The 13,059-nt window shown below is 45.5% G+C and overlaps 1 protein-coding gene across 1 annotated transcript in view; it reads left to right on the top strand.

Moving 5' to 3' along the window:
- MERTK (MER proto-oncogene, tyrosine kinase) overlaps nt 1–13,059 on the top strand; it is a 117,414-nt gene that overhangs the window by 66,542 nt on the left and 37,813 nt on the right. The window contains exons 6-7 of the mRNA XM_052648805.1: nt 1,815–1,930; nt 11,766–11,949. Of these exons, the coding sequence (XP_052504765.1) occupies nt 1,815–1,930; nt 11,766–11,949 (300 nt within the window). The remainder of the gene's footprint in view (nt 1–1,814; nt 1,931–11,765; nt 11,950–13,059) is intronic.

Genomic DNA, 13,059 nt, shown 5'->3' with positions numbered 1-13,059 from the left:
ATCTAAAGCAGAAGCAATATTGTAACATTCAATAACAACTTTAAAAAACTGTAATAGCAAAATATTACACATATCAAAACAAAAGTTTAATGTATGAGTATTCTCTGGCGGTCCAGTGGTTAGGACTTCGGGCTTTCACTGCCAAGGGCAAGGGTTTGATTCCTGGCTGGGGCACTAGGAATCCTGCAAGCCATGTGGGGCAGCCAAAAGTAAATAAATAAATAAATAAATAAATAAATAATGAAAGCAGGATCGATTCACAGATTTTAATACGTTAAAAACAGATCTGTGTTGAATGCTATCAATAATGTGTTGGATTCTATTAATAATAGATTATTAGTAACAGTCTATCACTAATGAATATCTAGCCACGTCCCACCTATGACTGAGGTCATCACACACTCATTACGGCCTGCCTTCCCTCCCCATGAGCAGATGCACTTGGCTCTTTGGCTTGAGCTGACTCTCACCCATTTCCTTGGCCAGGAATGCTTCCTCCCCGCATCACACAGGCACACAGGCACACAAGCACACGCATGCATGTTCCATGGTGTGCCTCTTTTTCTCAGGGCAAGCTGCTCCTCTTCGGTTAGTGTAGGTCTCCCCAGCTCAGCTTTTAGCTGAGGGATGAAGACAGATGTTCAGGTCCAGTTCCTGGGTCCAAAAGATTCCCCTGGTGTAGGAAATGGCAGCACACTCCAGTATTCTTGCCTGGGAAATCCTGTGGACAGAGAACCCTGGCGGATACAGTCCATGGGGTCGGAAAGCAGTCAGACATGACTGAGCGATTGAGCACACACACAAAGGCAGATAGAGAAAAAATGGAAGTAGTGACAGATTTCCTCTTCGTGTGCTCCAGAATCGCTGTGAATGGTGACCGTAGACATGAAATTAAAAGATGCTTGCTCCTTGGAAGGAAAGCTACGACAAACCTAGACAGAGTACTAAAAAGCAAAGACATCACTTTGCAGACAAAGATCCATCTAGTCAAAGCTGTGGTTTTTCCAGTAGTCATTTATGAATGTAAGAATTGGACCATAAAAAAAGCTGAGCGCCAAAGAACTGATGTTTTCAAACTGTGGTGCTGGAGAAGACTCTTGAAAGTCCCTTGGACTGCAAGGAGATCAAACCAGTCAATCCTAAAGGAATTCAACCCTGAATATTCATTGGAAGGACTGATGCTGAAGCTGAAACTCCAATACTTTGGCCACCTCATGCGAAGAGCTGTCTCATTGGAAAAAACCCTAATGTTGGAAAAAATTGAAGATGAAAAGAGAAGAGGGTGACAGAGGTTGAGATGGAAAGATAGCATGACCAACTCAATGGACATAAATTTGAGCAAACTCCGGGAGATAGTGAAGGACAGGGGAGCCTGGCGTGCTGCAGTCCATGGGGTTGCAAACAGTCGGACACGACTTAGCAACTAAGAAACAACTGTCACAGCATAAGGCAGATAGGGAGGGCCATGGCTCTGCCCCCATTTAGAGCACCAGTGACAGCCCTGCGCAGAGCAGGAGGAAATGGATATCTAACCATTCTTGTCCAGCTAAAAGTTCTCATGTCATCAGTGGGCAGGAGCACAGGTCTGCATCCCACGTCTCTGGTCCAGGCAGAGTCATCCTGTCACTGCAAGACCAACCTAGAGGCTCGTATGATCACCCTCACCCGGAGGGTAGCTCCTCTTTAAAACTCGTGTTTAATTTTCCCAATCTCGAGACGCAGACATGGGCTTGGCTTTAATGCACCTGTTTGGTACCTGTGACCTCCTGTGGTTTATAATTGTGTCTGTGGTGTGTCTTTTGTCTTTTACGTAGCAATTCCCTCCCCACCTACTGAAGTCAGGGTCCACAACAGCTCCGCACACAGCCTGCTCATCTCCTGGGTCCCGGGTTTTGACGGCTACTCCCCGCTGAGCGATTGCAGAATTCAGGTAACCTTTCTTGATGAAGAGAAATATCTATCTGGGGCTCAGTGACTCTGCCTGATTTATTTTCCGCCTGAGGAGTGGCACAGACGTCAAGTTGACACCCGTGTTCAGAAGCCCTTGGCCTGCCGCCTGCCCCGTGTCCACCAGGCATGTGCCGTTTTGTGATGCTCTGCCCGCCTGGGGCGCTGTGCCCTTCTTTGTGCGTGGTCCAGGGCCCAACTGGAGGAGAAACATGTTTCTAAGATAGAACATCATGAGACCAGGGAGAATGAATTTTTAAGGTACAAAAACACATCTGGCTTTTGACCAGGAGTTCAGGAAGCCAGGCATGCCCCAGCCTGGCTCCTCCTGGGTTGGTGGCCATAAAGGACAGCAGGAGACAAGTCATCCTCACTACTGAATGGACTGACTCCGCCTCCTGGAAAAATCGGGGGGGACAGACCTTGCAGAGTCATCTCTCAGTATCTAAAATTGACATAAAATAGAGCTACGAGAAATATAGGTTAGGCATCCTAAAGCGGAGGCTTCCCAGAGGGTGCAGTGGTACAGATTCCGCCTGTCACAGCAGAAGATGCACGAGATGCAGGCTCGTTCCCTGGGTCGGGAAGATCCCCTGGAGTAGGAAGTGGCAACCCACTCCAGTATTCTGGCCTGGAAAATTCCATGGACAGAGGAGCCTGGCGGTCACAGAGTCGCACACGGCTGAGCACACATACACATCCTAAAATGATACCTCGCCATGAAACAGACTCTGCTGCGCGCATTCACTCCATAAAAAATGGAAGGGCAGCAGTAACACTGTCTTCTTGAGTGCCCACACATGGCCTTGCATATGTTCGATCCTGGAGAACGTTCTGTGTGCACTTGGGGAGAAGGTGTGTCAGGCTATGGCTGGGTAGAGCATTGGCAACGTCTGTCAGGTCCAGATGGTTTATATACAGTCTTGTTCACTTACTCTGTTTCTTGTTAATTGTCTGCCCTGTGGTTTTATCTGTTATCGAAAGTAGGAAATTGGGATCTCAACTATTATTTTTGAATTGTCTGTTTCTCCCTTCAGTTCTCTCAGGTTTTGCTTCATGTATTCCAGGACTCTGTTGTTTTAGGGAACAACAGGGCCTGTTTCCCTGTCTATGGACATAACGGTCCCTATATATGGACATAAATGAACCATGGACCAGCCTCCCTTTTCTGAAGTACAATTGCAAGTGTACAAAATAGTGGTTCAGATTTTTTATAGATTATACTCCATTTATGTGCTGTGCTGTGCTTAGTCAGACCCTTTGTGACCCCATGGACTGCAGCCTGCCAGACTCCTCTGTCCATGGGAGTCTCCAGGCAAGAATACTGGAGTGGGTTGCCGTGCCCTCCTCCAGGGGATCTTCCCAACCCAGGGAACAAACCCGGGTCTCCTGCATGGTAGGTGGATTCTTTACCCTCTCAGCCACCAAGGAAACCCAAGAATACTGGAATGGGTAAGCCTATCCTTTCTCCAAGGGGAACTTCCTGGCCTAGGAATCAAACCAGATCTCCTGCATTGCAGGTGGATTCTTTACCAGCTGAGGTACACAGGAAGGCAATACTCTATTTATAGTTATTATAAAACGTGGTTATATTCCCTATGTGGACTGGCCTTTTTAAAGATTGTTTCCAGTTACTGAGCTGCTTGAAGTGTCCAAGAGGATCATGAGACTCCTTCCTGTAGGAGGTTGTTACGTTCCCCCCGCCCCTGCCACCCCCAAGAAGAGTGGTTCTCAGGGTTGATGTGAGGTAGAGTAGGGGGGTTGGGAAGTCTGAAAGCACCAGGTCACCCCTCCAGGAGGAAGACGGGTCTCCACAAGCTTCACTTGCTTTCTGTCTCTCTTCGCCCGGGCTTTGGGTGGCTGTGGTACGAAGAGCCGTCTGAGGCTGCCAAATTGCAGCCCCCTTGCCCATGTTGGATCCTATGGTTATCCTGTCTTTGTCCCACCAGCTAGCTCAGACTGCCTTCACCCATTCTCCTCTCCATCTTTCCAGATTTAGCAAATAGAAACGTAGTTACTTTATAAGATAATTACACTGCTGACTTTGTGTCATACGTACACCCATAATTATTGGTTGTCTATTTGAACTTCGCTGGAACAGCCATAAATAGATTCCCCACGTCCAAGGTCAGGAGCGCTGGCTGCACTTCGCTGGACCGGCCATGTGGAGATACCCGACGTCCAAGGTCAGAGAAACCCCAGTAAGATGATAGGCGCTGGAGCTGCTGTGAGGAAATACCCCATGTCCAAGGGCAAAGGAGAAGCCCCAGCAAGATGGTAGGAGGGGCGATTCGCATTTAGAATCAAACCCCATTCCCGCCAGAGATGCCCAGAGGGCTCCAACAGACCTTGTGTGCACCAGACCCAGGAACCCACAGAGACTGAGGCAGAACTGCGTTTGGCGTCTCCTGCAGAGGTCCGGGTCAGCAGTAGTCTGCTGCAGGGGCGGGGCTTTGGGTGTGGGTATGGCATAAGTCCTCTTGGGGGAGGTCGCCATTAACCCCACCATAGAGCTGCCAGAACTTGCGTAGGACTGGGAAATAGAGTCTTGGAGGGCAAACAGAACCTTGTGCACCAGGACCCAGGAGAAAGCAGCAGTGACCCCACAGCAGACTTGCCTGTGGGTGTCCGGGAGTCTCTGGTGGAAGTGTGGTGGTGGTCTGCTGCAGGGTTGGGGGCATGGACTGTAGCAGTACATGCATGGGACCTTTTGAGGGAGGTCACCATTATTTTCATTACCTCCACCATAGTTTCAGTTCAGTTCAGTTCAGTCGCTCAGTCGTGTCCAACTCTTTGTGACCCCATGAATCGCAGCAAGCCAGGCCTCCCTATCCATCACCAACTCCCGGAGTTCACCCAGACTCACGTCCATCGAGTCAGTGATGCCATCCAGCCATCTCATCCTCTGTCGTCTCCTTCTCCTCCTGCCCCCAATCTCTCCCAGCATTAGAGTCTTTTCCAATGAGTCAACTCTTCGCGTGAGATGGCCAAAGTACTGGAGTTTCAGCTTCAGCATCATTCCCTCCAAAGAAATCCCAGGGCTGATCTCCTTTAGAATGGACTGGTTGGATCTCCTTACAGTCCAAGGGACTCTCAAGAGTCTTCTCCACTTCAAAAGCATCAATTCTTCGGTGCTCAGCCTTCTTCACAGTCCAACTCTCATATCCATACATGACTACTGGAAAAACCATAGCCTTGACTAGACGGACCTTACTTGGCAAAGTAATGTCTCTGCTTTTGAATATGCCATCTAGGTTGGTCATAACTTATCTTCAAAGGAGTAAGCGTCTTTTAATTTCATGGCTGCAGTCACCATCTGCAGTGATTTTGGAGCCCAAAAAAATAAAGTCTGACACTGTTTCCACTGTTTCCCCATCTATTTCCCATGAAGTGATGGGACCGGATGCCATGATCTTCGTTTTCTGAATGTTGAGTTTTAAGCCAACCTTTTCACTCTCCTCTTTCACTTTCAACAAGAGTCTTTTTAGTTCCTCTTCACTTTCTGCCATAAAGGTGGTGTCATCTGCATATCTGAGGTTATTGATATTTCTCCTGGCAATCTTGATTCCAGCATGTGTTTCTTCCAGTCCAGCTTTTCTCATGATGTACTCTGCAGGAGTCTTTGGCCCCAGGTAAATAGCAGGGAGGGAACACAGCTCCACCCATCAACAGAAAATTGGATTAAAGATTTACTGAGCATGGCCCCACCCATCAGAACAAGACCCAGTTTCCCCCTCAGTCAGTCTCCTATCAGGAAGCTTCCATAAGCCTCTTATTCTTCTCCATCAGAGAGCAGACAGACTGAAAGCCACAATCACAGAAAATTAACCAATATAATCACATGTACCACAGCCTTGTCTAACTCAATGAAACTATGAGCCATGCTGTGTAGGACCACCCAAGACAGACGGGTCATGGTGGAGAGTTCTGACAAAATGTGGTCCACTGGAGAAGGGAATGCAAACTACTTCAGTATTCCTACCTTGAGAACCCCATGAACAGTATGAAAAGGCAAAAAGACAGGACACTGAAAGATGAACTCCCCAGGTCGGTAGATGCCCAATATGCTACTGGAGACGAGTGGAGAAATAACTCCAGAAAGAATGAAGAGACAGAGCCAGAGCAAAAACAACACCCTGTTGTGAATGTGACTGGTGATGGAAGCAAGGTCCGATGCTGTAAAGAGCAATATTGCATCAGAACCTGGAATATTAGGTACAAGAATCAAGGCAAATTGGCAGTGGTCAAACAGGAGATGGCAAGAGTGAATGTCAACATTTTAGGAATCAGTGAACTAAAATGTACTGGAATGGGTAAATTTAACTCAGATGACCATTATATCTACTACTGTGGGCAAGAATCCCTTAGAAGAAATGGAGTAGCCATCATAGTCAAAAGAGTCTGAAATGCAATACTTGGGAGCAGTCTCAAAAATGACAGAATGATCTCTGTTCATTTCAAAGGCAAACCATTCAATATCATGGTAATCCAAGTCTATGCCCCAACCAGTAATGCTGAAGAAGCTGAAGTTGAACGGTTTCATGAAGACCTATAAAACCTTCTTAGAATTAACACCCAAAAAAGATGTCCTTTTCACATAGGGGACTGGAATGCAAATGTTGGAAGTCAAGAAACACCTGGAGTAACAGGTAAATTTGGTCTTGGAATGCAGAATGAAGCAGGGCAAAGGCTAATAGAATTCTGCCAAGACAGCACACGGGTCATAGCAAACACCCTCTTCCAACAACACAGGAGAAGACGCTACCAGATGATTAATACTGAAATCAGATTGATTATATTCTTTGCAGCCAAAGATAGAGAAGCTCTATACAGTCAGCAAAAACAAGACCAGGAGCTGACTATGACTCAGATCATGAATTCCTTATTGCCAAAGTCAGACTTAAATTGAAGAAAGTAGGGAAAACCACTAGACTATTCAGGTATGCCTAAATCAAACCCCTAATGATTATACAGTGGAAGTGAGAAATAGATTTAAGGGACTAGATCTGATAAAGTGCCTGATGAACTATGGACGGAGGTTTGTGACATTATACAGGAGACAGGGATCAAGGCCATCCCCAAGAAAAAGAAATGCAAAAAAAGAAAATGGCTGTCTGAGGAGGCCTTACAAATAGCTGTGAAAAGAAGAGAAGCCAAAAGCAAAGGAGAAAAGGAAAGATATAAGCATCTGAATGCAGAATTCCAAAGAATAGCAAGGAGAGATGAGAAAGCCTTCATTAATGATCAGTGCAAAGAAATAGAGGAAAACAATAGAATGGGAAAGACTAGATCTCTTCAAGAAAAGTAGAGATACCAAGGGAACATTTCATGCAAAGATGGGCTCAATAAAGGACAGAAATGGTATGGACCTAAGAGAAGCAGAAGATATGAAGAAGAGGTGGCAAGAATACACGGAAGAACTATACAAAAAAGATCTTCATAAGCCAGATAACCACGATAGTGTGATCATCCATCTAGAGCCAGACATCTTGGAATGCAAAATCAAGTGGGCCTTAGGAAGCATCACTATGAACAAAGCTAGTGGAGGTGATGGAATTCCAGTTGGGCTATTTCAAATCCTAAAAGATGATGCTGTGAAAGTCCTTCACTCAATATGCCAGCAAATTTGGAAAACTCAGCAGTGGCCACAGGACTGGAAAAGGTCAGTTTTCATTCCAATCCCAAAGAAAGGCAATGCCAAAGAATGCTCAAACTACCGCAAAATTGCCCTCATCTCACATACTAGCAAAGTAATGCTCAAAATTCTCCAACCCAAGCTTCAACAACACATGAACCGTGAACTTCCGGATGTTCAAGCTGGTTTTAGAAAAGGCAGAGGAACCAGAGATCAAATTGCCAACATCTGCTGGATCATGGAAAAAGCAAGAGAGTTCCAGAAAAACATCTATTTCTGCTTTATGACTATGCCAAAGCCTTTGACTGTGTGGATCACAAGAAACTGTGGAAAATTCTGAGAGAGATGGGAATACCAGACCACCTGACCTGCCTCTTGAGAAACGTGTAAGCAGGTCAGGAAGCAACAGTTAAAACTGGACATGGAACAACAGACTGGTTCCAAATAGGAAAAGGAGTACGTCAAGGCTGTATATTGTCACCCTGCTTATTTAACTTCTATGCAGAGTACATCATGAGAAACGTTGGGCTGGAAGAAGCACAAGTTGGAATCAAGATTGCTGGGAGAAATATCAATAACTTCACGTATGCAGATGACACCACCCTTATGGCAGAAAGTGAAGAAGAAGTAAAGAGCCTCTTGATGAAAGTGAAAGAGGAGAGTGAAAAAGTTGGCTTAAAGCTCAGCATTCAGAAAACTAAGATCATGGCATCCGATCCCATCACTTCATGGCAAATAGGTGGAGAAACAGTGGAAACAGTGGCTGACTTTATTTTTCTGGGCTCCAAAATCACTGCAGATGATGACTGCAGCCATGAAATTAAAAGACGCTTACTCCTTGGAAGAAAAGTTATGACCAACCTAGATAGCATGTTAACAATCAGAGACATTACTTTGCCAACAAAAGTTCGTCTAGTCAAGGCTATGGTTTTTCCAGTGGTCATGTATGAATGTGAGTTGGACTGTGAAGAAAGCTGATCCCCGAAGAATTGATGCTTTTGAAGTGTGGTGTTGGAGAAGACTCTTGAGAGTCCCTTGGACTGCAAGGGGATCCAACCAGTCTATGCTAAGGAGATCAGTCCTGGGTGTTCATTGGAAGGACTGATGCTGAAGTTGAAACTCCAGTACTTCGGCCACTTAATGCGAAGAGATGACTCATTTGAAAAGACCCTGATGCTCGGAAAGATTGAGGGCAGGAGGAGAAGGGAATGACAGAGGATGAGATGGTTGGATGGCATCACTGACTCAATGGACATGAGTTTGAGTAATCTCTGGGAGTTGGTGATGGACAGGGAGGCCTGGTGTGTCCATGGGGTTGCAAAGAGTCAGACACAACTGAGCGACTGAACTGAACTGATTTGAACTTTAAATATAATTAGGTGTACTGTATTTTCTCTGGCAGTCCTAGCGAAGTTGGTCAGAATTGGCTCTACAAGTTGTATACTTTTATATTGTTTTTTTTAATTGGAATATAATTGCTTTACAATATTGTGGTAGTTTCTGCTGTACAACAACATGAATTGGCTAAATGTATACATATATCTCCTCTCACCCCACCCACCATGCCACCCCTCTAGGTCATCACAGAGCAGCAAGCTGTTGATTAACAGTGTATTCCCATTTCTGATGGGACCAACTATAGTTTTGTAGCAGATTCCCAGTTCCTTGTTATTTTAAACTCTGACTTAGTAACAAATGAATGCTTTGGACAAGATTCAGATCCACACACTAGCAGGACACACCCTCTCACTTCCTTTGGTCCTCGGTTTCATTCTTCACCCATTTTTGGGCTCTGGACTCCATTTCTATTTTCACCTCTCCCACGTAATCTTACTGTTTCATGCCCCAGGACCCACGGAGCACGGTTACAGAAACCGCGGCTTCTTCTAGGAACATGCCGTAAGGAGTGTCCCTGTGAGGGGCAGCAGGCCAGTGCAGTGCCCCGGAAATGGGCAGGGGTAGGAGCCAGGGTGTCTTGCAGCTTAGTTCCAGTGCTTGGACACCAGGAAGTAGGTGCAGACTTTAAAGGGAAGAAACAGAAAGTAGTTTCTGCCAACAGCCACCACCGAGATCAGCACCCAGCTCCTGGGCTCTCCCCTGGTGGCTCCTCAGGCCAGTGGGCTTCCATCTTGTCACCCGGCGGAGCCTGTGGGTCTGAGTCAGACGTGAAACTCGAGCCCAGTGCACCCCCTCATCATATCCACCGGGGGATTTAGAATTCCGAAATGTCAGCTTGTGGCCCCTTGACCTAAATTTCAGACATATATCTCCTGAAATAACAAGATTGTATATCCACACCCTATAATTTCAAGCCTATTATTATCAGGAATACATTTTGTGGGTTTAAGATTTTTTTCCCAAATTGTTCTTGGTGACTTCTGTTTTGTCCAATACTATTTAGTCTTTTCTTATTTTTATCAGTACAACATGTTTTAGAAATAGAAATATGCATTGAAGGCTTCCCTGGTGGCTCAAATGGTGACAAACCTGCCTGCAATGCCAGACACCCAGGTTTGATCCCTGGGTTGGGAAGATTCCCTGGAGCAGGGCATGGCAATTCACTCCAGTATTCCTGCCTGTAGAATTCCCTTGATAGAGGAGCCTGGTGGGTACAGTCCATGGGGTCGCAAGGGGTCAGACATGACTGAACGGCTAACCCTGTCACTTCACTTTCAAAAACATACAGTGAAGGAAGACTCCGCATGATCCCTATCCCCAGATAAGAGGTTTCCAAGAGAAAAGCTGGAAGTTTCCATAAGACTAGATTTGCTGGGGATTCCCCCCTCTTGCCTATACATACAGAAGACATCGGGAGAGGGATATGGAGAGACTGGCGGTGTTTATGGAGGGAAAGATGGGGTACAGGACTCAGAAGAAAGAGCTGATAGGTTTTCTAAAGCTTTGGAGAAAGCTTGTTGGGTAAGGTACAGATGGTCGTTTCCTATATCTCTCCACCAAAAAATGCCATAAAATCTGCACCGTCTGTGTGTGCTTTTGGAGTTGGGTTGATATTGGAGTGGGAATTGGGGCTTAAGAATAAAGGGCGTGCTCAAATAGCCTCAAGACAATAGCAGAATTCCTCAGGTTACATAATGAAACGCAGATTTTTTTTTTTTTTTTAATTAAGGGTCTCATCTTTTAAAGCAGGATTTGGGAAATGTTCTCTTTAAAGGGTCAGATTCTATATATTTCAGGTCGTTTTTGTATATTATGTGAAACAACTGCAAAAAAAAAGGATCAGAAATTAAAGTGGTTCTGAGAGAGGAAAAGCTACTTTTCTTTTTGGTTAAATGTAAATTATAAGGATTATAATGTTCAGTTCAGTTCAGTTGCTCAGTCGTGTCTGACTCTTTGTGACCCCATGAATCACAGGCCTCCCTGTCCATCACCAACTCCCGGAGTTCCACCCAAGCTCATGTCCATTGAGTCGGCGATGCCATCCAGCCATTTCATCCTCTGTCGTCCCCTTCCCCTCCTGCACCCAATCCCTCCCAGCATCAGGGTCTTTCCCAATGAGTCAACTCTTAGCATGAGGTGGCCAAAGTATTGGAATTTCAGCCTCAGTATCAGTCCTTCCAATGAACACCCAGGACTGATCTCCTTCAGAATGGACTGGTTGGATCTCCTTGCAGTCCAAGGGACTCTCAAGAGTCTTCTCCAACACCACAGTTCAAAAGCATCAATTCTTCGGTGCTCAGCTTTCTTCACAGTCCAACTCTCACATCCATACGTGACCACTGGAAAAACCATAGCCTTGACTAGACGGACCTTTGTTGGTAAAGTAATATCTCTGCTTTGTAATATGCTGTCTAGGTTGGTCATAACTTTCCTTCCAAGGAGTAAGTGTCTTTTAATTTCATGGCTGCAGTCACCATCTGCAGTGATTTCGGAGCCCAAAAAAATAAAGTCTGACACTGTTTTGAATTTGATGATTTATTTGCTCTGTTACCTGCCACGGTGAGAACACTTATTTCAGGCGTTTTTCATCTGGTTCCCTGTTGTTGCTCAAGTAAGTAGCATGAGTAACGCACTGGTGGGAAATTTAGGGTGTGACCCAAAAGGAAGCAGGTACTTCCGCTCGGTGCAGAGGAAGGGCCGTGCACAGTGGATGCGTGGATACCCCAAGCCTAACATTCCTACTACCTTACTCACGCCTGGTCCACAATTTTTACTCTTCATTTAGGTCAAGGAAGTTGAGCCGCTGAGTCATGGCTCAGTCAGGACTTTTAACACCTCCGGTTCAGCACATCTGTATCAAATTGAGCAGCTGGAGGCTCTGGAGAATTACAGCATTGGCGTGTCCTGCATGAATGAAGTCGGCTGGTCTGCAATAAGCCCTTGGATTCTGGCCAGCACAACCGAAGGAGGTAATTCCTCGGGTTCAGAAATGAATATTGTGCCGGATGGCGTGTGATGATATAAATCCTTCCTGATGGGCTGGTTCAGACTTTAACTTTTGTTTGTGCGGCTTTTGTCTCCGGAAGAGAATTTTAGGGAGATGACCAGTGAAAATGGGAAAGATGTTTCCTTCCATATAGTAAGCTCCCTCCATACAAACCTTTTAAGTTTCGAGTTTTCACAGATGCAGACTTGCATGTGGTTGCAGCAAGGAACCGGAACCTGTGCTATCAATGTCGCAGCTTGCCCTCCGTCTCCTGTTGCCGACGATCCTTCAGCTCTGCCATCTTCCACCTCCTCTCCCTCCTTCAGGCAGTAACTCTTCTTGCCTGTTCACTGGATGTTGGCCCCTGTGTGCCAGCCGTTGTACTGTATTACTGTACTTTTTAAAACACAGAAAAATGTTTTATTTTTGGTTTGCTTTTTTATGTATTATTTGTATGAAAAGAATTATTGTAGGGTAAGGGAGTTAGAGAAGGTGAGGTTTGGAAAAAGAATGAGACCGGCACTTTACAGAAACAGATCACCTTCAATGAGGCGAGAAGGGGCAGCAGTCAGATTAGTGAGCTGCTGCACTAACCCAAGAAAAGAGCAAGTATGTATAGGCATGTATGTGGAAAGCTACTGTCTTAAGGGGGCCTGTTCTCTAAGGTTGTTCAGAGTAGTTATCTCTTAAACGGCTGGGGCAAGAAATGCTAGAGATCAGCCAGAGGCTGGGACCGGCTAGGAGCTGGGCGTAATCAATCTTAATGTCCATTTTTTCCTTCTGGTGAGAGAGTTCTTTGTTTTGCATAGAACGGTGGGGAGGACCCCACGGGGAGTTTTAGCTCCAGGCTATTTTGAGCTGTGTAACTTTCCTTCAATTTTAAACCTATTACAGTATAGTACTATATAGCCAATTGTGTTAGTTGGGTACTTAGGCTAACTTTGTTGGACTTACAAATTTTTATGCACGCCCTTTCGGAAAAAGAACTCGGTGGTATGTAGGGGACTTCCTGTATTTGAAAACAGTTTAGTGACAAACATTATACTCACTATGTATCAGTGATGTTTTCTTTTATATAGGAAAATATTAATAG

Source organism: Budorcas taxicolor, chromosome 11, assembly GCF_023091745.1.
Source record: "Budorcas taxicolor isolate Tak-1 chromosome 11, Takin1.1, whole genome shotgun sequence".
Classification (NCBI taxonomy): Eukaryota; Metazoa; Chordata; class Mammalia; order Artiodactyla; family Bovidae; genus Budorcas; species Budorcas taxicolor.
This window is presented reverse-complemented; position numbering and strand designations above follow the sequence as displayed.